Source organism: Bos indicus x Bos taurus, chromosome X, assembly GCF_003369695.1.
Source record: "Bos indicus x Bos taurus breed Angus x Brahman F1 hybrid chromosome X, Bos_hybrid_MaternalHap_v2.0, whole genome shotgun sequence".
Taxonomy (NCBI): domain Eukaryota; kingdom Metazoa; phylum Chordata; class Mammalia; order Artiodactyla; family Bovidae; genus Bos; species Bos indicus x Bos taurus.
This window is the reverse complement of record NC_040105.1, coordinates 108,195,570-108,219,828: the sequence shown is the minus strand read 5'-3', so window position 1 is coordinate 108,219,828 and position 24,259 is coordinate 108,195,570. Positions and strand designations below refer to the sequence as shown.

Genomic DNA, 24,259 nt, shown 5'->3' with positions numbered 1-24,259 from the left:
AAGCAGATGCTGTTTTAGGTGGAGATTTAAGAGGGGATGATTAGGGTAGACAAGTCTTGAGGGGTGATCCATCAATAGGAGCAGAATAGCAGGGCAAGAGCTGCAGAGGTGTGTGGTGTTACTCACTGGTGTTTTTACGGATGAAAGGTGGTTACTGCATGTTTGCCCCCAGAACTAGTCAACAGGAGCCAAAAATGAGAGATGCAGAGAAGACAAGGAAGATACAGCAGGAGAATGATCCTTGATGAGCCACAGTGGGGTGGGACCTGGTACCTAGGTAGAAAGGGTGACCTCAGATTTCAGCTCACTTCACTGAGGGTTCCAGGCTGGGGCTGGGGTGGAGGGGGTAGATTTGATGGTGAGAACGGGGGCAAAGATGCCTTCTACTGGTGTTTTGTAGTGACTCAGCTAAAGAGGACAGACACCAAGACCTCCGCTGAATAGGGGAGTTGGGCAAACCGACACAGATCCGCAGGACTGGCTGGCCGTCTGTCCCAGCGGGTCCACTTGAAGTTTCTGTCATTCATTTGAGGGGGGTTTTTACTGCCTGAGAGGGCCAGGCAGCCCAGGGTGCTCTACCCCTCAGGGCCTGAAGCTTCAGGAACAAGGTGCCCAACTGTGGCTGAGAGCCCAGATCGCCCCTGGAAGGCCAGCAGGGTAAGGGGAACAGGCCAGGTGGAACCACAGTGTGGGACCCAGTGCTGGGTAAAATGACAAGAGCGCCTCTTTGTTTCCAGGTTTTTATTTGCCTTTTATAATTCTGATATTTATGTACATATATATATATACTTTTTTTTTGTAAAGGGCTCATCGACAGACCAAGCAAAGGCATTCAGGGCGATGGTGGCTGCTGGGAGAACTGATCTTTCCTTTTTTTTTTTTTTTGTCTGTTTTTCTTTTTTCCTGGGATGGGATCATCAAAGCTAATTGCTAGAAAACCTAGAAACCACCTACAGACTCAGACATCTGCCTACACACTAGTGGCATATGGGGAAAGGGCGAGGGCACAAACTTGCAAAGTCGTGGTGTATTTACATTTCCAAGGCGGGGCGCTGGGGGGGATCGCTGAGCAAGGGGCTGAACAAGTTCAGACTGGGGTTGGGGGGGTGGGTTGCTAAGGGGTCCTGGGGCCGGGGGAAGAGGTGGGCCTGGGCAGGGACAGCGGAGCCCACTTGGATGTTTTCTGGTGGGCACCGAAGGCAGCATGTGTCTGGAACTCCTGAAAGCCAGCTGCAGGGTGGGGTGGGCCAAGTTGACACAGGCAGTGGTGGGGGGACTCTGGTCTGTTCAGATGGCCCCCTCTGTACCCGTGGCCAGCTTGTTCAGTTCCCATCCCAGTTGGAGCAGAGATGGCTGAGAAGATGGGGCAGACAGCGGGGACACCGACTTCAGTCCCCTGTCCCAGTCCTACTGGCCAACGAGTGGCTGGGGCTGGAGGTGCCAACCCTGGTCCTTAGGAGACCCCCTCCACAGCTGTGCCTGCCTCCTCGCCTCAACCACAGCCTCGCCCTGCCCAAAGGCTGGTGAGGCAGCACCTGAAGACTCCTGGCATGTGAGTGGCCCCCGAGCTGGAGTGAAAAAGCAGTGTGTGCCCAAGAAGCAGAGCAGCTGGGTTTTGGCAATCAAGTGGGGACTGGGGAGTCAGAAGAGGGCGTTGAGGCAGCGAGATCCCCTCCTCGGCCCCCGAACTCACTGGAGAGAAGGACGGGCCTCAGTCCCAGGGTCAGGGACCCAGCACAGGCCTTGGGCTGGGCCATCATGGTGATCTCTGATAGCCCCGTGGCCTGGCCCTGGGTGGTGCTCTGCCTGGCCTGGCTGGACCCCGCTACTCCAGGGTCCCGGCGGGGTTGATGGGGGATGTGGCCCCGGAGCTGTCATTGCCCCCTGCCACCTCCTTCTCCTTCTTGCCACTGTACTGGCCGATGAAGGAGCCATCCTCATTGAACTGGACGTCCACGCTGCCTCCGTAGTCCGCCAGGCTGTCATCGCTGCCCAGGGGCTTGATGTCTCCGTTGAGTGATGGCTGGCTGCTACCAAAGGCCTTCTCCTCATTGTCACTGCAAGGGGAGGGCGGGGACCATGGGAGGTGGCCCAGCGGTAGCCAGCAGGAGCAGGCAGCCGCTGGCCTGAGACGGAAGGCCCAGGTTTGCCCCACTTCCGTGTGTTCTGAGCACACTGGGGACAAGGCCTTCACTCCAGACACGTGCAGCTTACATGCCTGCACCCTGGGGGTGTTGGGGCTCCCATCTCCGGATGGGCTGAGGAGGGGTGCCAGTCCAGCCCGTCCCCAGAGACAGGGACAGGGAGGCTTGGGAGCTGAGTGTCAGCATTGTTGGCTGGTCCCTGAACCAGGGAACTATAGGATCAGGAGGCATGGGGAGTGTACAGGCCTGGCACAAATCACCCACAGGAGGGTCCCTGCCCCCAAAGCGTGACAGCCCAGCCTTACCTCTCCAGGGACCTGCCATCACCCCCGCAGCACAAAGGAGAGACAGAGAGATGCAGTCACACACGAAAAGCGCACAACTGGGTGGCCCGGGGGCATGGGCTCCACCCCCAGCTCACCTGTACTCGCCGAAGGTTTCGTCCTTCATGGGCCGGGCCTCTGAGTCCACCTGGGTGTCCTCCTTGTCCTTCACTGCAGACACAGAGCAGGCCCAGCTGCTCACCCTGCCCCATCACCCAGCCTGGCTCCAGGCACATGGGCCTGGTCCTTCACATGCTCAACACTGACAGCTCCCCTCGGGCTACCTGCCCGCCACCCGCAGTGTGCCCATGTTGTCCTGCCCGGGCTCAGGGACCAAGGGGGGGGGCCACAGCCAGGATGTACCCGAGTACTTGCCACCCTTGCTGCGCTTAATGAAGCACAGGATGAGTAAGACAAGAAGCAGGACAACGATGGCACTGATGAAGCCGATGAACCAGCCCTCAGTGGCAAAGCCAGCGGGAGGCAGCCTCACTCGGCCTGCGGAGGGGAGAGGAGGCAGGAGACTGAGGCCAAGTCCAGGGTTGAATGCGGAGGGCCCCCAGGGACACTGCAGTTGCAGGACCCGAGCCCACCCTGTCAGTCCCCAGCCTTGGTCAAGGACCTCCCTCCAAGCCTCTGGCTCCGTCCCCTGCCAACCCCCAACCCTGCCAACCCCCCAACACCAGGGACCCCCCCACGCCAGGGACCCAAATTCCAGAGATCCCCCACACCAGGGACCCCCCTGCCAGGGATCCCCACATCAGGGACCCCCCACACCAGGGACTGCACAGGAGCAGCTGAGGACATCTGAGGACTTCAGACAGCCCGGGGGAGGGGCGAGCTGATGGGGAGGGGAAAGTCGGGGTCCCTCTGGGGGAACAGGGAGGAAGAGCTTCAGTAGAAATGGCTTCCCTGGCAACAGGACCAGTGGAGGATGTGAAAAAAAAAAAGGGCTCTTTTCAGGGACCTGGACTTTTCTCCATTACAAGCCTAGGGGCACAGAGGTTCTGGCGGGGCCGTGGGCAGCTCAGGGATGGAGGGAAGCTGACTAAGCCTGCCCGCAGCCCCCGCACCGGTGCCGTTGGTCTTCACTGCCATCTGGTGCAGGAGCACCTGCTCCTTGAGCAGCTGGATCTCATAGTCGGTGTCAGGCTGCAGGTCCCACTGTGTGTAGGAGCTCTGGTTGTAGCTGACGTACTGCGGTGGGAGACGAGCCACCAGCTTCTCGTCTGTAGTGGGTGAGGGCAATTCGACTGAGCAGGGAGGGCCTGGCAGCACCCTGGGTCCATGCCAGCCCCAGCCCCTCTGGGCCCTGAACCCCCATTTGAGGCTCACCCCCCAGGGCTTTGAACCAGATCTGGAACCCGAAGTTGCACTGGCCCTCTTTGGGGACCCAGGAGACCACACTGTAATTCTCGCCAGCCATGGCGGAGATGTTGCCAAAGTCCGGCATCCCTGGCAATGGAGAGAAGAAGGGTCATGGGACCTGGAGGCCGCCCCCTGGCCTGCCCTTGCCGCCTGCTCGGAGCCCACGCCAGCTCACCGGACAAGGCCATGGTGCCTCCTTCCCGTACGATCGCCTCCCCCGGGCCCTCCCTCGTGGTGGCCTGCAGCTGGAATCGGTACCGCAGGCGGGGGCTGAGGTTGGTCAGGTTGTGTGTCCGCAGCTCAGGGTCCGGGAGGTCAAAGGACAACTGCTCCTTGCTCCCGTCATTCACTGCAAGGACAGGTGAGCGGTGGGCTTCGGCCCCCAGTGCAGCCCCCTCCCCGGCTCCCCCCTCCACCCCCTGGCCGGGTCCATGACACACGTACAAGGTTGGTAGGAGAGCACGTAGCCCGTGAGCACACCATTATGGCTGAGCGGAGGCTGCCAGTGCAGCAGCAGGCTGGTATCTGACTGGCACTCCAGGTGCAACGCCTCAGGGTGTCCAGGCACTGTGGGGCACAGAGACCGGTGGCAAGTCCTCGCCCCAGTCACCCCATGTAGGAAGGGACAGGGGGTGTGGAGGTAGGGGTGCAGGGCACAGAGCTCACCTCCCTCAGGGGTGTTGAAGGTCATCCCACTGGCAGGCCCCAGTCCCCTCCCGTTAAAGGCCTGAACCTCTACCCAGTAGGAGCTATAGGGCCGCAGGCCTCCCAGGATGGTGCTGGTGGCATTGGCTGGCACCACCACGTGGCCTTTGTGGACGTGCCTCTTGTTGTGCTTCCTCTGACTGCCTTCCCACCAGTACGTCACCTGCAGGTAGACAGGAGACCCCGGAAGGACAGAAAGGGTCTGGCAGTGACCCGGGTCGGGGTGGGGTGGAGTGTGGGGTGCGTGTTCCCCATGGCCCTCCCAAGGGAGCAACTGGCAGAAACCCAGGCCCAGTCCTATCACTCCTGGTCACCCCACCCATCACCCCAGGGATCTCCCCAGCCCCCATGTGATGGACTCTTACATTGTATCCCCGGAGGTGGCCTTTGACCTGGGCTGGGTCCACAGACTGCCACCTGACCAGCACAGTGCTTGAATTGAGGGCCTTGACGGGTTCCAGCAGAGGGCTTGCCTGGGGGTCTGCAAAGGGCCAGTGACATGGATGAGGCCAGCCCAGGACTCTGCCCACCCAGAGTGGGAAGATGGATTTGGATGCAATGTAACAGGTGGGCAGTTTAATGAGCAAGGGCGTTTACATAGTCTCAGAGTCTCTCCCCGAAGAGAGAGGAAATAGTAACTATGTGACAGAGGAACTAGAAAAGATCTTGACTGCATAATCAAACTGAACATTTGGTCATGTTCTAGATTGGAGGCAAGGGAATAAGCAGGATAAGTGGATGCCATGCAGGAGATTCTGACTTGGACCATGGACTGCGGGAAAGACAGTCTTGGGCCCCACACTGGGGATATTGGCTACTATCAAAACAGACAGTTAAGTTATAGATACCAACTTATGGATGGTCACTGTCTTTCTGGATTTGCAAGACAGCTTTTTGGTTACGTAAGCAAATAGCCTTACTCTTAGGAAATGCACTGTATTAAGAGGCAGGAGCTGGCACCGGGCTGGATCCCTGAGTCAGTGGCGGAGAGTGGGCCAGGGAGGCACATGTGGGCTCCACCCCACCCCCCGGGTATGGGCAGGGCCAGCCCAATACTCACAGTCCTCTCCAGAGTAGCCGATGGTGATCTGGGGCTCAGGGCCCTTGCCCTGGCTGTTGACGGTCTGGACTTTGATCTCATACGGCACAAAGGTAGATGTATTGGACACCACCAGGAAGGGGTCACTGACGATCTGTTCCTGCCAGGCCCCCTGCATCTTCTGGGGGCGCCACTGCACTCGATACTGAACCTGGGGGGCATTCCAGTCCATCCACCGCAGCGGCTGGAGGGGGAGAGCAGAAAAGAAGCTGGGTGGTCAAGGTCCCCGGTCCTTAGGACAGCCAGTACTTTGGGGGGATAGCAAACCCCTGAGTCCTGATCTGAGGTCCAGGGGTGAGCTCGGCCCAGGATCCTCACCTTCCAAGTGATGACCATGTTGTTGGTCTCATTTCCTTCCCCCTTCACGTCCACGGGGTTCTTCTCTGGGGCTGCAAAGTAATGTAGACACATCAACACTGTGGGCGCCCACCAAGGCCATGAAGGCAGAAGACCAAGGAAGAAATGACCTATTGTAACCCTGGATGTCAGGAGGCAGTCGCCGCCCCAGGGGAACCCCTGGCAGCAAGGGAGCTTGGGCACCATCCCTTTTCCTGACTTTCCCTGGTGCTCACCTGCCTCCGGCGTGACCACAGTCTCAGAGTCCGGGCTGGGCTCCCCAGGGCCATATTTGTTGATGGCAGTGACTCGAAAGGTATAGTGGACATAAGGCGACAGCTTGAGGGTGGTGGAGGTCTGGTTTCCGGGCACCTTGCCCAGGCTGTACCACTTCTCGGGTGCCATCTCCTTGTCCTCAAATTCAATGTCATACTCTGCCAAGAAGTGAACCAGCAGTGGAGTCATCGGTGGGTGGTGAGTAGGGGAGGGGGGGGTCGTGCAAAGTCTGGCTCTCCCAGAGGAAGGGACAGGGAGCCAGAAGGGAGGGCAAACAGAGTGCCATGCTGCTGTCTTCTTACTCTCAATGGGGGCGTTATGGTCATCAGCTGGGCTCCAAGACAGGCGCACCTGGCTCTGCTTCAGCAGGTGGTGATCAGACAGCTCCAGCTGGGGCACAGGTCCGGGGCTCCCTGGGGGCCACAGGAGCTGGATCTCGGGCCCACTCATGACCCAGCTGGCCCACTCCCCCTGCGACGGATGCCTGGGCTCTTGCGTCTCGCTCGCCTCTGTACCACGAGGCGGATACCCTCTGGGGACTCACCGACCACCAGCAGCTCTGCCCGGCTCTCCACCACGTCCAGCTTGGTGCTGGCCACGCAGCTGTAGTTGCCCTGGTCACTGTAGTCCAGGCTGTGGATGACCAAGCGCTCGTCTTCTATGAAGTACCTGGTGGGGGGTGAGGAGTGGGGGCACACTTGTCCTAGCTACTCCTCCCTCCTCCCTCTCCTTCCAGGTTCTTCCACTCAACAGCAGGTCACGCCCCTGCCCCGACATATGAGGCCAGGGGGTCTGGGCATCCTGCTTTACCCCCCCTTTGCCCCCTCCCTCCACCAAGCCCAGGTTGGGGCTGGGCCCGCACTTGTCACTGTCCCCCAACTCCTGCAGGTCGAGAGCATCCCTGCGCCAGGTGGTGCTGTGCTGCAGGGAGGGGTCAAAGGAGGCCTGGCATGTGAACATCACTCGGGAGCCTCTCTTCTCGATTGCACTGCGGGGCCCCTGCATGATCCGAGTGGCATCTGGGGATGAGGACGAGAAGAAGGTCATGCCAGGGTCCCCCAGAGACCCTGACCCTCCCTCAGGGAGGGGCTGCTGGCCACAATCAGCAGCAGCAGGGAGGGGCATCGGACCTTTGACCTGCAGGTTAGCCACAATGGTCACGTTGCTTTGGTCGTTGGCAGCCTGGCAGAAGTAGTGCCCAGTGTCATTGGTCTGGAGGTCTCGGATGCCCAGGGTCCCGTTGGTGTAGGGGAAGAAGCGCTCGTCCTGCAGCACTGTCTTTCCTTCCCTGTCCAGCCTGGCACAAGCAAGGCAGGCCTTGCTCAGACCCCAGTGGGCTGGGACCCCTGGCCCTCCTTGGTTGCCTGGGCTGGAAGATGGCTTCCAGGTGCCCCCCACCCCCTGCCACCAGGGTCAGAGCACGCACCACTGGACGCTGGGCACAGGGGCTCCGAAGGCCTTGCACAGAAGGTAGGCGGTGCTGCCCTGGACTGCCATGTATGTCTCATTGTCTGGGGTCAGGATCTTGGCTGGCAGCTCTGAGCGAGGAGCAGTCAATGGGACACAGGGCCGAACTCAGGGCCGGGCGAGCGCCCACATGCAGTCAGCAGGCAGATGCAGGGATCACCAGGGCAGCTTCTCCCAGGAGAGCTGGCAGCCTCTGGAAGCTGACAGTGACTCCACCAGGCCCCCATGAGCCCTGCCCATCTTGCTTCCCTATGGCCCCTGCCAGGCTGAGCCTCTCTCAGCCTCTTGTCTCAGTCTCCAATATCCTATCAATTATGTGAGGCTCCCCGCCCCCCCCACAGACAGCCTGCCTCTTCCTGAAAGCTCTCTGGGTCTCCCCAAGCCCACCTTCCCTGAGGCTTGGGGACAGAAGCATCCTGGCCAGGGTGAGCCTCTGCTCGGGGACCACGCTCAGAGGCTGCTTTTTCATCTGGAAATACCAGTAAGACCCTGCCCCACTGTTGGCAGGATGGGCAGGAGACATGGGGAAGGCTCCAGACAGGAGCAGGGCAGCCACAGCACACAGACCAGCTGGTGGCTGAGTTGGCCTGGTGGCCTTGCCCGGGGCAGGACTTCAGGGACGGGCCAGGGGGCTATAAGGCAAGGTGGCTGACACTCACCCACAACATAGATGTAGGCATTGGCCAGCAGGAGCCCGTGGCGGTTGCGGGCCTCACACTGGGTCACCATAGTGTCACTGGGCTGCAGATTGCTCAGGACCAGGGCTCCATGGTGGATCCGGTATTTCTGGTCCTTGCCCAGCTCTGAGCAGATGGCAGGTGGGCCATGGGCCCAGGGCAGGGCAGTGAGTCACTATCCCCAGGGCCCCCCAGCCTCGCTCCCCATCCCTGCTCAAAGCCCTGCTTACCCTCCACAGGGATCCCATTGATTCTCCAGGTGACCTCCGGTTGGGGCCTGCCCTGCACTTGACAGTCTAGGCGGGCAGTCTCCCCTGGCCCGTACAGATGGCTCTGGGGCTTGTGTAGCCAGTATGGTGCAGCTGCCAGGAAGGGAAGAACTGATATGAGCTCACAGCGGGTGACCAGCTCTCGGGCTGGCCCTGACTCTGCCCACCCTCACCACCCCCCGTGACCGTGGGCATGGCATTCTGGCTGCCTGAATGCCCGCAGTGGCGCCATACCCTCCACGGTGACGTAGTAGGCGTGGCGGTCGCTGCCCAGCGAGTTCTCAGCCAGGCAGCGGTACTCGCCGTCGTCCTCCTCACCCACGTTCAGCAACTGCAGCGTCTTGTTGTGGTTCTGGTAGGTGACCCGGTCGGCTGGCATGGGGCCGCTTGGGCGCAGCCACTTGATGGTGGGCGTGGGGCTGCCCGGGGCCACCAAGCACAGAGGCCAAGGGAGACAGCAGAGGGGAGAGAGGACCGGGCTGCTCAGCCCTGCCCCACAGCAGAGGCTCCACCCATGCTCCGCCCCACGGCACAGGCTCCACCCCCTGCCCCTCCCCTCCCAGGGGACCCAGACTCACAAGCCCTCAGCTATGCACTCCAAGATCAAGGGCTGCCCCTGCAGGGCCACCAGGTGGCTGCTGGAATTGGTGGGGAAGAGCAAGTGTGGTTTTCTGTCCATCATGCTGTTGGCTGTGAGGAGACAGGGCGGGCAGCATGGTGCACTCTTCCCCAGCTCCGACGCACTAAGTTCCCAGGCTGGGTGACTCTGGACACCCCAGGGAGCCCTCCGAGGCTCAGTTTCATCTTCTTTTTTTTTTAGTTCTACCAGTTTATTGCTACCAACCCATCTCCCTCCACCCTCATGCACACATGCTCAGTCATGTAACCCCATAGACTGCAGCCCACCAGGCTCCTCTGTCCATGGACTTTTCCAGGCAAGAATACTGGAGTGAGTTGCCATTTCCTTCTCCATCCTCCTCTTCTTAAAGAGAGGGCCCTATCTCTGCCCTCACCACCCAGGGAAGGTGTGTGGGCCACGCTGTCTTTGAAGAAGACTGATGGGATGCACCATGAGGGTAGGAGAAGAGTAGGGCAGTGTATCAGAGACTTTGGAACTCACTCGCTTTGACCCGGAGGTCAATGGGTTCCTTTTGAATGATGGTTCGGGTGCCAGGGAAGTGGGCGTGACAGATGTAGTCTGAGTGGTTGTCCGAGGTGAGCACATTAGCAAAGTAGAGGTTGCCATTCTGGCCCATGGTCACCCGCTCATCCTGTTTGATGTGCAAGATCTCTGTGGGCAGGGTGGAGGGGCGGGAAGGAAGGAGGCAGAGGTCAGAGGTCAGGAGCCCTCCCCCGGAACATACACCCACTGACCCGTCCCTTGCCCCTGGCAGCAGCCCCTCGTGGGCACCCACTGCTGTTCATCCAGTAGATCCGGAGTGGCTCTGCACTGGGGGGCGGGTGGCAAGGGAGAATCACCGACTCCCCTTCCTCGACCTCAACAGGTTTCACTGTCTCCTTTGGCCACTTGGGGGTACCTGGAAGGGACAGAGAGGCCGGCCCCGTGGATTTTCCAGTCTCTTCCTGGAGAAGGCAGGGCAGGGGGAGAGGAGGAGGGCTACCCGAGGGCACAGGTTGGCGAGCCAGGACATGAGGGAGGCAGAGACTCTGGATCCTCTCTGGGCTCAAGGCTGAGACCAGCGCAGCATGCAGATGAGATGGGCTGGAGGCCAGATGGCCGTGAAGGGTTAACTCTCTACAACTCTTAGCTCCTACCAGGAGGAAGGGATGAGGGCGGGTGGGGGAAGGCTGAGGTGCAGTGATGGGGGGAGGGGAGCCGTGGTGGGATGCTGGAGTCATAGCCCCTTCCATCATCCTGACACAGAAACCATGGCAACGGTTCCCAAGGTAACTGGAGGGGCAGAGGAGAGGAGATGAGTGCAAGCTCAGAAGGCGGAAAGCTCATGGAGGAGGATGGAATGCTTGGGGGGGGAAACCCCAGGGAGAGGGCGACACAGATAAAGACAGAGGCAGACAGCGGTAAGAAGGGAAGCCAGAGAGGTCAGGTGAGAGGTGCACAACGGAGGGGAGAGGAGACACACTGATGGAGGGGACATGGGAGGAGATGACTGGAGGGAAGTGGAGAGCAGACAGCAACTGAGGGGTGGATGGGGTAGAAGCTGAAGCCCAGGCTCAGACAGGCTCAGTCCTGCCCACATTCAGTCAACAAGCCCTCCCAGGGCACTCCCCAGGCAGCAAGCCCCAAGGCCAAGAAGGGAAAAGCACAGAAGAGAGGGAAGGGGGGATGGAGCTGACCAGAAAGAGTGGCAAAAGAACAGGGGGAGGAGGCAAGAGGTGGCTGTGGGCCAGCAGGGTGCCCGGTCCCTTGGCACTCTTAATAATCAGCTGAGAGAGGTCAGCTCTCGGGTTGGAGCCTCACACATGCTCGGCAGATCCGTTTGGGGACCCGCTCACATGCCCCAGACCCTCCCTGGTCCCTGCAGTGCCTCGCACCCTCGGCCATGAGCTGGATCTCGTGGGACATGGCGGTGCCCAGCTTGTTGCTGGCAAAGCAGCGATAGGTGCCCTGGAAGCTCTGGGCAAAGTTGCTGCTGTTGCCCGTGATGCTGAAGGAGCCAGAATGGGGCACCTGGTTCACGATCATGCCCAGTTCCTCTCTGGGTTTGAAGAGGATGCCATCCCGAGTCCAGCGAAACCTGTGGGGCAGAAAAAGGCTCAGAGGAGCCCTGAAGCCGGGCAGCTAGGCCAGGGGCTGGGCCAGGGCGACGACCCTGGCTGGTGAGGGATGCCCAGGAGGGGGAAGGCCCTGGGGACCACAAGGGCTGGGGGGTCAAGTCAGTGGTCAGCCCCAGGGCTTAGAGGGTGACGGTCACTCACTGCACTTCGGGTTTGCCGCTGGCCTCACACTTGAGGCTGACGTCATCTGTGGGGAAGACGACCACACGCCGGGGAGACTGCTCCGTGATGATGGGGGGTTCCATCACTGGGGCAGGAGGGGGGACAGACATAGTGAGCACTTCGGCCCTCACCCTTGTCCCATGGGGACAGAAGCCAGGTCTGGAGCCTGACAGGCCGCATGGCCATTGGGTGGTGGGGCGGGGAGGAGCAAGTTGAGCCCAAAGCAGCTGGGCAAAGGTGGAAGGGACCAGAACAGAGAGAAGATGGCACCAAAAGTCACAGAGAAAGAAACCAGAAGAGAGAGAAGAAGCCAAACAGAAAGACAAAGCATGTGAAAGAAAGAAAAGAGAGACAGGGGAAGCCAAAGGCAGAAGCACCAACGAGGGCAAACCCCTCACGGGGAGAGAGGAGGACCAGAGGGAAGGGTGGACCACCAGAGACAAGTGGAAAGCCAGGGAGGAAACCCACCTGCTGGAGACAGAACAAAGCCGCCCCCCTTCCCCCCGCCACCAGGTGCCACAGGACCCAGGAAGCAGAAAAGACTGCAGCTTGCATGAGGCACAAGGCATATAGGGCCTCCTGGGAAACATTTCCACCCTCCCCCCAACTTACCATGGTGTCCTTCATCTGAGAGATCCATGCAGCAAGGGACAGAATGAGAAAAAGGCTGACAAGTCGCCCCATGGCTTAGGCAGAAAGAAGTACAGACAACCCTGGGGGAGGGGGAGGCTGGGAGAGGCTGTAAGAAGGGGACACATGCCACGCTACAGCTATGGCAGGTCAAGACCTCCAGGACACAGCCTGATCGCCAGTTCTGGGGTGGGGCAATGGCCAGGACCAGTAGGCCTCAGCACTAGCGGGCAGGGAGAAAGAAATCCATGACTTTAACAAAGACTGCACTGTGGCCAGATCCTTGCCTCCTCCTGGCAGGGTCTGCAGAACTGACCCCCCGCCCTCCACCCAGGATACCTTGGAAGCCAGAGAGGCAGACAGCCCGCCTACAGCAGCCCGGGAACACTCCCCTGCTCCAGCTCATATCCCTCCTAATCCAATTAGCACAGCTCAGTGTTTTCAATTACCTGGGCCCAGCGGCCCCCTCCCTTCCAAATCCTCCCCAAGGCCCTGCTGAATCTGAGTTTCTAGGGCCTGCCGGCCCGGCGCCAGGCCTCAATTTCTCCCCTTTCTTCCTCCCAGCCTGCCACCGAGCTCCCTGGAGCTGAGGCCGGGGCTTCTGCCCCCAGTGCCAGCAGGCTTCAGCAGAGCACTGGCTGGGGTGGCTGACAGCAGTGGGCTGCCTCTGAAAGCTTTTGTTTCTGTGGAAGACCTCAGGGTAGGGGCCCCCAGGAGAGAGGACGGGGCTCCCTGGGAACACTGCAAAGAGGGTTCTGCGCTTGGGAGGGGCCAGTGAAGGCAGCCCAAGAGGCAGAGACAGTGAGAGGGACCACAGGATGGGGCAAGCAGGGAAGGAGACAAAGGGGCCTGGAGGGGCCGGGGAGGGAGAGAGCTGGAGGAGAGCTTCCAACTGGGAGGTACCAGGCTGCTCGCCACGTTGCATCAGGGTCAGTAACAAGTGCCAGCCAGTGCCCAGGGCCCCCTTAGACCTGCCGTGGGTCTCCGACACCCCTCTGCACACAGGTATAGCAGGGTAAGGCCTGAAAGTCACTGGGGAGAGATGAAGGGGGAGGCAGACGAGCACATGTGTGGGAATGTGCCAAAGTATGAGTCTGGGCACATGTGGGCACACCCCAGGCAGTGCTGCAGTGACGTTGTGAGTATCCACCCATGTGCCTCTATACGGATGTGTCTGGCCAGAGTATTTTGGAAGGCTGTGAGTGCCTGCCTGTGTTTACTGTATGACTCTGTGTGGCCTACCTGCTCCTGTGTTCGTGTGGATGGCTGTGTTCCTTTGTATCTCAACCTCTCACTTGTGTGTGCCTGTGTGCCCCCGTGTGTCCTCTTGGGGGGTCTCTGTGCCTGGCTGGATATAGGTGGCTGATCTGTGTGCCTCTGCAGCTAGGGTAGGGTTTCGGGTGTGACTGCACAGAGCTCCATGTGTATATCTAGGGAGACAGCCCCAACCTTTCTTCCCATCAGACCCTCCCCACCTCCTGCAAACCCTCAGGACCCCTCAATGTCAGGGGCCGGTCACGGTCACCTCCCTCAGCCCCTGACCCATTCCTGGCTTGGACAGTCTCCCCCAGCCTCAGCGCACAGCTCATCTCTCAGTGATGCTGGCCTCCAACCGGTGCAGGCTCAGAGACAAAGGCGGAAAGGTGAGGGGGGAGGGGACTGGAGTGAACAAGGAGCAGATTTAAGATACACAAATGCTACCATGTCAACTGTCCCTCACACAAGCCCCAAAGCCGCTTATAGCAGTGTGTTTATATCTCCTGCTCACACTCAGGAGAAAACACCATCACAGTAACATACGGTCCACACACAGACAGGTACTCACAGGCCCGTATGACTCACTAGTACAATCCAATGTCAACAGTCAAATACCTACAGAGCTTCACAAATTTGACCAGTAAGTAGTGGTTAGAGTGACTCACAAACTTACCTACACAGGACATCAAAATCACACTTGGAATATCCCCACTTAGTCAATGTATCACACCATACACATCTAAAAATATATCCAGACAAATTACATAGTCTGTCCAGCTCAAAAGCATACACAAATACTCACGTTCAGTCACAGCCCTGTAGCCACCCTCCCCAGAAACCCCCCTCGAAGGGATTACTCCAACAGCCCCACCCCCAATCCCCCACTAAGTAACTACACATCACATTTTAAGGATCCAGAAGGCTGCTGGATCTTTGCAAGGGGTCTTTTCCTGTCTCAGTTCATGGAAAGGGCTACCAAGGGCCCGATATAGGATTACCCAAGTCAGAAGCCAGAGCGAGGCTTGGTCTAGCTAGCTGAGGACATTCTCGCGCTTGCCCCATCCTTGGCGGGTTGGGGCCGACACTGAGGCCTGAGGGGGCGGGTCAGGCGTCAGGCCTGCTGTCCGTGGTGCTGAAACAGCACCCGCCCTCCCGCGTCTCTGGTCCCTGTCCGTGGTACTGAGACAGCCCGAGTCTTCCACCCGGTCCTTTACAGGGGGATCCAAAGTCCGGGTACCTCTTGCGCACTCCGGGCCCCCAGGGAGTGAAGGTCGGGGGGTCTGGAACCCAGAGAAGGTGAGGAGGCAGAAAATAAAGAAAAGCCCAGTGTGGCGGGGAAGGGAGGCGCCGCGGCGCCCTCCAATTACTCACATTCCTCAGGGATCTGGATGAGCACGCAAGGGCTGCAGAGGAGGAGAGGCCACAAGAACCACAGCGCCACGGCCATCTTCCCGGCGGCGCCGGCAGCTCGGCTTTGCCGGCAAAGCCGGCCGGGCTTGGCTCAAGCTCCGGCCGGAGGGAAGGGTGGCTGGTGGGTGGCTGTGGGAGGGAGCCGGGGGTGAGGGCACTGCGAGAGGGAAGGAGGGGAAGGGCAAGGTGAGGGAGGAGAGAAAACGGACGGATGTTAGTGACTAACATCTGGGCGAGCCTGGGCTCCTGGCCCCGCCCCCAGCCCCGCCCCCTCCACTCTTCCCTCCCCCAACCCCCCCATTTTGGAGAAGAAAACCTGGAAGAGACCAGGAGAAGCTGGGCCTCCAGTTCGCATTTCATTCCCTTCCTACTGGCTGTGCCTCCACCAGCTACCTCCCCAGCACAACCAACTTGTTGCCCCATCCGCTCCCCTGGGCATGCCACAGGCTGCTCTGTGCCCATCCTCCCGATGTGTGACTCAAGGGCCCATAAGCAGGTGCCTGTGGGCATGAGTGTGGATTTGGGTGTGCAGTAGCTGTGTGACTATGTGCGTACACACAGGAGGACATGTCCCTCTTCTCTGCAACCAGGAGGCACTCATGAATGGGTGTGTGTATGACTGCAGGCACACAGAAGTATGGGTGTGTGCTCCTGCGCATCTGTGTCTCTGGGGGATGACTCCTGTCTGCTATCTCTGTGCGCACACACAGCATGCACACACACATATGTAGAGAAGAACCCTCGTCACAGTCTCATTGCTGGGGGTTTTGGAACCAACTGGTCCTTGGGTGCTGTTCAGGCCTAAAAACCTGGTAGGGGACAGGGAGACTAGGGAAGTGGGAACACGGCAAGAAGGGAAGGGAACCAAGAAGTCTGCATTTCATTGAACAGGTTGAGGGAAAAAGAAGAAAGAAGGGGAAAGGAAGCCTGCCCTCAAGAAGTGGCAGGAGGGAGTCAAGGAGGAAAGCACCTCTCAGCTGTCCCTTGGGCTCCTAGGGGGCCAACAGAGGCAACTGTGGCCTCCCCCCTTCCAGATACTCCAAGCCAGGCTCAGAGCAGGGCTCAGGGAAAGCTCTGGGACAGCATTTCTTACATCTAGAGTGTCTGGCAGGCCTACCTTCTGGATTTTTTTTCTGAGTCTTCAGGGCTCAACTGATAGATGTGTCCACCCCAAGCCCAAGTCTATCAGCTATATGCACAGGCCACCTCTGCATGCCAGAAGGCCCAGTGACCGAGGGCCCAGTGGAGGGTGCTTCTCTGCCAACAACGAGAAGAATGGCCTGGTCACTTCCCCAGGGCACTTCCAAGAAGACAGAGACTTGTGACCCCCAAACAGGAAGAGGTGTGAGAAAGAGACAATAGTAAAAGTGACCGAGAGCTTCAGGGCTGGAGCTTGGATGTGATGCCTGAGCTCACCAAGTCCATCCCAGGCAAACTCCCTCCCAGCCAGGACCTGATCAACATGGGGACCAGCCTCATTCAGAAGGCAGCAGCAGTGGGTGTGGAGGCCTGGAATGCTATGCCAAGACATCCAGACTCAGTCAATCAGGAGGCAGCCAGAAGCCACAGCTTGGTGTTGTGGAAGGTGACCTGAGAAGTATGGTGAATTCAGCAGACTGCCCTGGGACCCAGCAGGCAAAATAGACAGTAGCGAATAGCTGCCAGCCTAGAGCTCTCAGACTCCCAGACCCAAAGCTGGAGGGGGAGGCGGGGAAGGAAGCACCCAGGTGGGTCAACGTGGACAGGCTGATGGCCGAGAGAGTGACCAGGAGAGTAAGTGGCAATGGCCTGGTCACTTCCCCAGGGCAAGAGCCAAGCTGGGTCCCAGAAAGGAGGCAGTCCACCAAGTCAACGCAAGCCGGGTGGGCCTCACGCGACCTTGGCCTCAGCTTCAAGGCCTGTAGGAAGCAGTAGGAGACTCAGATCAGAGGGCAGGCAATCAAACAGCTGCCTTGGGAGCTCTGAGTGCTCTGGTCTTCAGAGGGGGAGGGAAGGGAGACAAGCAAGAATCTCCAAGGCTGTCCTTCTGGGCTGTGAGGCTGGAGCATTCCCTTTTGCTGGAAAGAGGATGGCTGCTTGTCCCCAGAATGGGGTTTGGCATGTGTACCCTGGTGTATATGCAGGGGATACAGGATAGCCCCAATCCCTGTGGGCTCCACTTACTGCCCCATCCTGACACCCCGCAGTCTCACATTCAAACTCTTTTAGTCTCCTGGTCTTTGCCACCCAGCTCACCACCTTTCCAGGCCCTTGGAGCCTGGGCAGGAGCCAGAAGGTGGGGAGGCCCCTGACAGCTGTGGCTGGGTCTCTGATCTCTCCCCATTCCTCAGGCAATTACAGAGCAAGCAGCTCAGGTTGTCAGCACAGCAGGCCCCCCACCCCCCATCAGCACCTCCAGGGGCAAAGGAGGCGGGGGAGTGTTCCACAAGCTGGTGTACAGATGGAGCCAAGGCCACGTCTGCAAAGGCGGGGTGGGGGCCGCTGAGGGGGGGCAGGCTGAGGAAGACTGAAGGGTGACAGACAGGGCGAGAAAGAGGCAGGAGGGAACAGGAGAGACAGAGCAGGAGGGCTTGGGGGGGTCGGGGGGCAGGGAATGGGAGACAAAGACAGATGCTGGACCACCACAGTAACCCATGTGGAGAAACCCAGAAACAGAGACCTGGACAGCGGGGAAAGGGAGGAGAAGGGTGAGGAGCACAAAGGACAAGACAAAAAGCAAAAAGCAACTGATGAGAAATGGCCAAAAGAGCAAGATGAGTGAGGGGTGTGTATGTGCGTGCGTGCTTGAGTGTATGTGTGAGTGTGTGCAAGCCCAGGGGCACCTCTTCCACATCCTTGTAGACAGGGGTGTGCCAGGAAAGGGCCACAGAGGGAGAGATGGACCCGAATCACAGGAATGGGGCTTCTTGGGCTCGGAGGGCAGACTGGATGGTGGAGAGACCAACAGAAGGCAGAGACAAACAAAGCCTGCAACAACAGATACAGAGCAGCAGGGCCCTGACCACTTGTGGCCGTAGGATGGGGGGCGGTTACAGACGAAACAAGCCGCTGCTGGCAGACCCTTAGGAAGCAGGTGGGGAGTCCCACAAGGGAGGAGGGACAAGTACTCAGAGGACCTCGCTCCAAGATTTCTGCTGGCACACAGTGAGCCGCCCCCGGGCAGAGGGGGTGCCCGTGCGTCCATGGGCCAGCTCAACAGTGAGTGCCCGCACACTGGGGGAGGAGAGACCAGGGCGGGCTGAGTACCCCTCCTCCATGAGGCCTCCTGCAAACTCAAGAGGAGGGGAAAGCAGGGAGGGAGATAGGGTGTGGCAGGCTCTGAGATGCAAGAGCCAGCAGGGAGTACCTCAGTGAGACCCTGGAGGAGCCCCACCCTGCCACACCCTGAATCCTCAGGCCAGTCCTCTCCTCCAGCCTCCATCCTCTAAATGGGGACAGGGCGGGGCGGTGTGGGGGGGGGGGGCGGGCACACTTGGGAGGCTGTGAAGCCAGGTTGGGATCTGGGAGGGCTGCTTTTCTCCTTGCACACACCCTGGGAATCTCCTGGCTGGCCTCCTCCCGGGCCCTTCCCAACGGACAGAAATGCTCCTGCCACAGGAAGGTGCCCCTGCTGGTCTGTTCTGAGCAGGGGGCAGGGCTGGGGGCTCAGCCTGGGTATATAAGATAGTCCAGAGTGGCAGTGCCAGGGCCATGATCTGGTAGGCCTGAAGGGGTGCTTGGGGGCACCTACACCTGGGCTGTCTGCTCAGCAGGGCTGGTGGGGAATCTTCCAGGCTGTCGATGGGTATACAAATGGGGTGGGGTGTGTGTCACCTCCACCCCAGGCACTGTGTTTCTTTAAGGCTCCTCCTCGCCCTCCCCACCAGGCTATGGCTGGCGGGTTTCCATGGAGATGGGAGCCAGCTCGCTCCACTGGCAAAGATGGGGGAAGAAGGGAGGAAAGCTTGCCGCAGCCTAATGGGTAATTTAGATACTACAGAAAAGAGGCTCCTGGGTGGGAGCCCTCACAGGTACTGAGGTGGAGGGTGGGGGTGTGGGGGCGGCTGGAAGTCTTAGAGGAAGCTGCTGAGTCCTCGGTGATCCCAGCCTCGCCCCACTCTCAGGGAGAGCACACCCTCAGCCCCTTCAAGGCTGCGGTCTCCAAGGCAACACCAGCTCACCTGTAATGGACCATTCTCCTTACAGGGTAAGGAAGGGGTGGGGCAAAGGTTAACTCTTTGTGGGAGAGAGGGGAGAGTGGACGGTCTCCACTGAGAAAGGAAGAGGGGGGAATCTCCCCAAAGGCAGTCAGACATTTCCCCCTTTCCTATTTTATTAACTGAATTTGTGGCTAGCACGTCCCACAAGCCAGGGACACTTCTAAATACCCTTACATGCATCACTCATTGAATCCTGAAAATGACCCTGGGGGAGCAGTACTATCATTATCTCCATTGTATACATTGAGGAAACTGAGGCTCAGAGAACCGGAGCACCATGCTCACCAGGTATGGGGTTCTAGATGGCGTGGGGGCCCCCAAAGCCTCCAAAGACAACTCCGGGGGGGTCAGCTCGCCTCTGGGCCTCTCAGGCATCTTTGTGCGTGCACCTGCCTGCATTTGCAGAGGGTCAGGGGTCTGGACAGGGATGCGCTTCAAGCCGGCCTGCCCCCTGGGGAAGGGCCTATTTGCTAGGCAGATGGCAGGCAAATGCGGGCAACTGGGAGGGAACTCTTGGGAGCGGGCCACGCGGAAGTAGAAGGTGACCCACATCCCATCTCAGCACAAAGCAGAAACCACCCTACCCCTCAACCCCCTTCCCCGCTGCCCCCCCCAGGACTCTGCACAAGAGAAGGCAGACAGTTCTTGGTTTCTGGCTCCTCTCTCCCTGGCCATGCAGAACCTTGGGATGCTCTGACCCCTTTCTGTAAACCAAAGGCTCCAGGGCCCCCCTCACAAAGACCTGGCTACCTAGAGGGCCCCTCTCTCCAGATACAGCTTAGGGGCAGCATGGACTCCCTTCCTGGGCAGCAGGGAGGTTCCCAGGGTGTGTGACCAGTTGGGAAAACTGATGCCCACGGCCTAAAATGGGGCCCCTCATCCCCTCTAAGCCCTCCCTCTGGGTCTGGAAAGTGGGCTCAGAATAAGATCGCAAGCCCCCATCCTGAGAAATGAACCTGGCACCAGAGGGGGCTGGGGGCTTCAGGGACCGGGCAAGAAGGGGCGACATATATCCACTCCAGGACCCCAGAGGAGAGAAGGTGGCAGGTCCTGTGGGAGAGGAAAGGTGCCCAGCCAACAGGAGAGGCAGGAGGGGCCCGGCCCAAGGCCCACCCGGAGCTGCACAGCCCCACTGGCCCCGGGACAACTGGCCCAAGCGAGAAGGGGCCTCCTGGAAACAGCTCAGACACAGCCGGGCCCCTCTGGTTGCCTCAGGGCTCCCTGTTCCAAAGGGTTAAAGGGCAGAGGGGGCACCGGAAGCCTGGAGATGGACAATGGAGGCTCTGTTGTCCCCTGGGCCTCAGCATTCCTAAGGCATGAATGCAGGCGGCCAGGGGAGGGGCCAGAGGGCACCCCGCCCCCCAGCAGGAAGCCTCTGCAGCACAGGGGCGCAGGGAAACACACACACACACACACACACACACACACAGCCTCCTCCGAAGCCACCACCAGCATCAGCCCCGCCCCTTCCTAGCACAGGATCCACGCGGGTACAGGACAATCTGTGTGCATACGCTCTCCCAAGCACACGCACACACACACAATTGCACACGTGTAATGAGATGGCTAATGCCCACGCATGCAAATAGGAATATGGGGAAGCTGCACACACACACACACACACACACACACACACAAAGCTGCCCGGTGCAAACCTCCAGACCAGCTACCTGGCTCTGAACACTTCTGAGCAAAGCCTGGCTCCTGGGACACACCAGAAGGGCAGGAAGGGCCAGGCCTAGGACACCACAGCCCTCCTGCTCCTCTCAACCGGAGGTTGTCCCCGTTGGCCCCGCTAAGTTGAGGGCCAGAGGCTGGCAGGGACTGCCCCGTGGCAGGGGAGAGGCAGGGTCTGTGACCCCCTCCCCCAGCTCTGTGACCTGGGGAGAACACGGTGGGGGGTGGGGGCATAGGCCCAGGCCTTGGGTGGGGGGCACTGGACAAAGAAAAGCTTCTGGAAAGACCAGCAGTCCATCCAGACCCTCCCCCTGCAGAGGAACTCACCACCCTCCCGGCCCCTCCCGCTTTCAGACCACAGCCTCTAGGAAGCCACAAAGATCCTGTTGATGTCTGGGGAGAAGGTGGGCTGGCCTTTGCTGATTGCCCCCAGTCTTCTGCTGGTGGCCACCAGGCGTCCCCACCCCCCACCCCGGCCACCCTGCAGGTCAGACAAAGCTCCATGGGAGGCCGGGGCCCAACCCAGTGGACCGGGCTGGGAGGTGGTCACGCTGAGAGGGGAGACAGACAAAAGGGGAAATTGGGAGACAAGGGACAAGGGCGCCTGGGGACTGAAGAGAGGGGGACAGTGGAATGCCCCCCCCCACAGTGAGGGGGCAGGAAGCAAGCAGAGGGAGGAGGAAGCTGACAGGTGGGGGGCGAGGGTATAAAGAGACAGCTGAGAACAGGGTACGGGGCGGGGGGCGGGGGAGCATCCAGGAATGGCCAGGTCAGAGCTAGCAGGAGGGAGAAAGACGGGGGAGGTAAGGCCCCACCCAGGGACCTCAACCCAGCCTTCCTAATTAGGGGAGGAGGGACAGGGCCAAGCCAGCAGCCCACCTGGGACCCTAGAGCAGGGATTCAGATCCTCTCTCTCCCTCACGGTCCACATCCCAGGGTGGGGCACAGCCCTGGGTGGGCGGTGCTCTGGATGGCCACTGATGCCATGTGGGGGGGGCCCGGTGGAAGAGGGATGTGGGCCCCGTTATTCTGTTCTCCCCCAGAACAGGCCCCTGCTCAACCCAGAGCACCCGCTGGGAAGCTGCTCCCACCCACTCCTGTTTCACCCCCAAGAAGGGGTTGGAGAAAGGCTTCCATCGCACCTTCGCCCTGGCTCGCCAGGCCAGGTACGGCAAGGCTGCCTGCCCCCTGGACAGAAAGAGTGCCCCAGGAGACATTCTGTCTATCGAGAGGGGCACCAGGGACCGTCTGCCTTGAAAAGGACCTTGTAGATGAAGGGGTCCAAACCCCACGTGACAGCCAAGAACGCCACGATTCAGAAGGGAAAGGGCAGAGGGGCCTGCATCGCTGGGCCATGGAATGGCGGGTGTGGCACAGGGGCGCCTCCCCAGCTGGCCTCGCCCAAGTGCATGCCATGGAAGCTACCCACCCCAGCACAGGAGGAGGCTGACAGGAGCACACAGCCTGGGCACGTCTGCCCACTGGAGTAGGCCCGGGACAAGGCCCTGCCTCAATTCTTGCCTCCTCTTACCCTGCAGGGAGTCACAAAGGAAAACAGAAAACCCATCTGGAGACAAAGAAGGTGCGGGTCCAGTGTGTCCCTGGCTTTTCCATGGGCGGGCCTGAGCCTGGTTCAGGCCGGCACCTGGCAGGGCATGCTGCCCCATGAATGAATGTGCGCCCCATGGGCCCCAGAGCTCCTGAGCTGGGAGGAGCTCCCAACTGCCCGGTGGCAGGGGGCTGGGTGCTGGGGGAGGAGCCTTTTGGGAGTGGTTTGTAGCCAAGCAGGGAGACTGAGGCTGGGGTGTGCTGAGCGGGGGTCTCTCTCTGTGATCAGATCCCCAAAGATCCCTAATTTCTTTTGTTCTATTTTTTGTATATTTCAAGCCTACCACAATAAGATGTATTACTTTGGGGATCACACACACACACACGTGAAGAGAAAGAGACACACACATGAAAAGAAAGGATGTAGCAAAGACAAACGTCAGGCGGAGGGGTGTCGCAGCCTCAGCACTGATAAGGACTTGCCATGTGGCCATAGATTAGCCAAGAGCCCCCCACGAGAGCTAAGGAGCCCGTGGGTGCACCTGTGGGTGTTGCATGGAGGCCCTGTGATTGGCCAGGCCGGGCTGAGCTCCATCACCTGCAGCAAGGCGTTGGTCAGAGGCAAGAGGCCTCCCACCCGACCCCAGCCACCCCACAGGGGACCAGGAAGGTGGGACTCGGGGCACTTCATGGGAGGGAAGGGTGACTGGCTTATTCACCCTCAGGGCCACGTGAGTCAGCAGAGATGGCACCCAGTTGCCCAGAAGCCCCTGCTCTCTGGGTGGAGTTAACTGAAGTAGGGTACCTCCATGGAAGAGGGTGTCAGGCCCCCCACATCTTGGGGGGACCGGATGGCCCTGGGCCTGCCAACCAAGAGTCTCCGAAAATGTACCCTAGGAAAGGGCAAGAGGAATCGCCGTCTCCTCCCATAACCAGCCAGCCAGAAGGAAGACAGCCATGGGTGCAAGCCCTGCAGTGGGCAGGGCCGAGTCACGACCAGACCAACGCGGCCCCCCCTTCCTGCAACCCCCCCACCTGATGGGCCACAGTCTACATCCATGCGCCCAGCGGCACCCTAGTGGGTGCCCAGGCCCACCTCACTCGGGGTTTCCTGTTTGGGTCCCGAGAGCCCGCAGAACCTGCGGGCTCCAGGGCAGGAGACTGGTCATGGCACAAGGTGGGAGGAGAACCCTGGAGAGGCCAGGTTGAGGTTTAGAAAGCAGGAGAACAAAGCCCCCCTCTCCTACCTTGGGGCGGAGAGTCGGGCAGCGCCCAGCCCAGTTCCCTCCCCTCCCAGGGGCGGCCGAGTCCAACCTGCCTCGAAAGCACACGGGGCAGCTGAATGTTCCACCAAACAGGATCCTGAACGGGGAAAGGGGGCAGCCACGCCCAGGGCCACACCCCACGGCGGCTGATGGGGACGCCTGGGTGGGGGTCCCTGGGTCTCACCCCTCTCGCCTTCTCACCCGCGCACGCACACCCGGCGAGACGTGCCAACTTCGGCCCCCCATCGGCCCGCACCGACCCTGCCCGACTCCCCCCGGAGAGACGGCACTGGGGGTACCGCCCAGGTAGTCTTCACCTGTCGGGGATGCTCCTTCCCTGCCCCGCTGCGCTCCGCGGGGCCCGGAGCCGAGCGCCCGGCCTGGGTGGGGCTCTGGCCGCTCCGCTGGTGGTTGCGGGCTGGTCCGGGTGGGGCTCCCCGCTCTCGCCCATCCGCTCACCCCTCCAACCCCCCAGGGCAGGGCTGGGACAGGAGGCTCGGGGCGCTGCCCGCGCGGCCCGTGCGCGAGGGCTGGCCTGGCCGCCTTACCTGCGCTGCGGCCGCCGCTCGGGCTGCCCGCCCAGCCTCCACACGCGCCGGCCTCGGACCCGCCGCCGGAGCGAGACTGCGATGCCGATGCTGCGGCGGCCGCGGCTGCGGGGCGGGGGCGGGGGCGGGGCGGGGCGGGCGT

At 60.3% G+C, this 24,259-nt stretch overlaps 1 protein-coding gene across 4 annotated transcripts; it reads right to left on the bottom strand.

Annotated features, from left to right (window-relative positions):
* Window positions 1-789: 789 nt before the first annotated feature.
* On the bottom strand, window positions 790-24,234 carry L1CAM (L1 cell adhesion molecule). Of its 4 annotated transcripts, XM_027533857.1 has the most exons (29): window positions 24,118-24,234; window positions 14,842-15,037; window positions 12,196-12,210; window positions 11,563-11,668; window positions 11,179-11,381; window positions 10,080-10,202; window positions 9,785-9,955; window positions 9,243-9,354; window positions 8,899-9,083; window positions 8,626-8,757; window positions 8,378-8,521; window positions 7,678-7,789; window positions 7,382-7,548; window positions 7,114-7,270; window positions 6,796-6,920; window positions 6,554-6,664; window positions 6,212-6,409; window positions 5,958-6,028; window positions 5,601-5,823; window positions 4,906-5,021; window positions 4,502-4,703; window positions 4,280-4,402; window positions 4,011-4,184; window positions 3,803-3,922; window positions 3,541-3,696; window positions 2,831-2,965; window positions 2,566-2,638; window positions 2,450-2,461; window positions 790-2,057 (listed from the first exon to the last, which is right to left on the bottom strand). In XM_027533857.1, the coding sequence occupies exons 2-29, from the start codon at window positions 14,915-14,917 to the stop codon at window positions 1,826-1,828; spliced, it is 3,774 nt and encodes a 1,257-aa protein (XP_027389658.1). In that variant the 5' UTR covers window positions 14,918-15,037; window positions 24,118-24,234; the 3' UTR covers window positions 790-1,825. The 4 variants fall into 4 exon arrangements, with proteins under 4 accessions (XP_027389658.1, XP_027389660.1, XP_027389661.1 ...); XM_027533859.1 differs by lacking the exon at window positions 2,450-2,461 and having other exon boundaries at window positions 24,118-24,221; XM_027533860.1 differs by lacking the exon at window positions 12,196-12,210 and having other exon boundaries at window positions 24,118-24,221.
* Window positions 24,235-24,259: the final 25 nt, after the last annotated feature.

Coding starts and splice junctions, on each gene's coding strand:
- L1CAM (XM_027533857.1), bottom strand. CDS start 14,917: ATGGCCGTGGCGCTGTGGTTCTTGTGGCCTCTCCTCCTCTGCAGCCCT. Junction 7,271..7,381: donor GGCTAACCTGCAGGTCAAAG/GTCCGATGCCCC, acceptor CCTCATCCCCAG/ATGCCACTCGGATCATGCAG. Junction 2,639..2,830: donor CAAGGGTGGCAAGTACTCGG/GTACATCCTGGC, acceptor CTGTGTCTGCAG/TGAAGGACAAGGAGGACACC.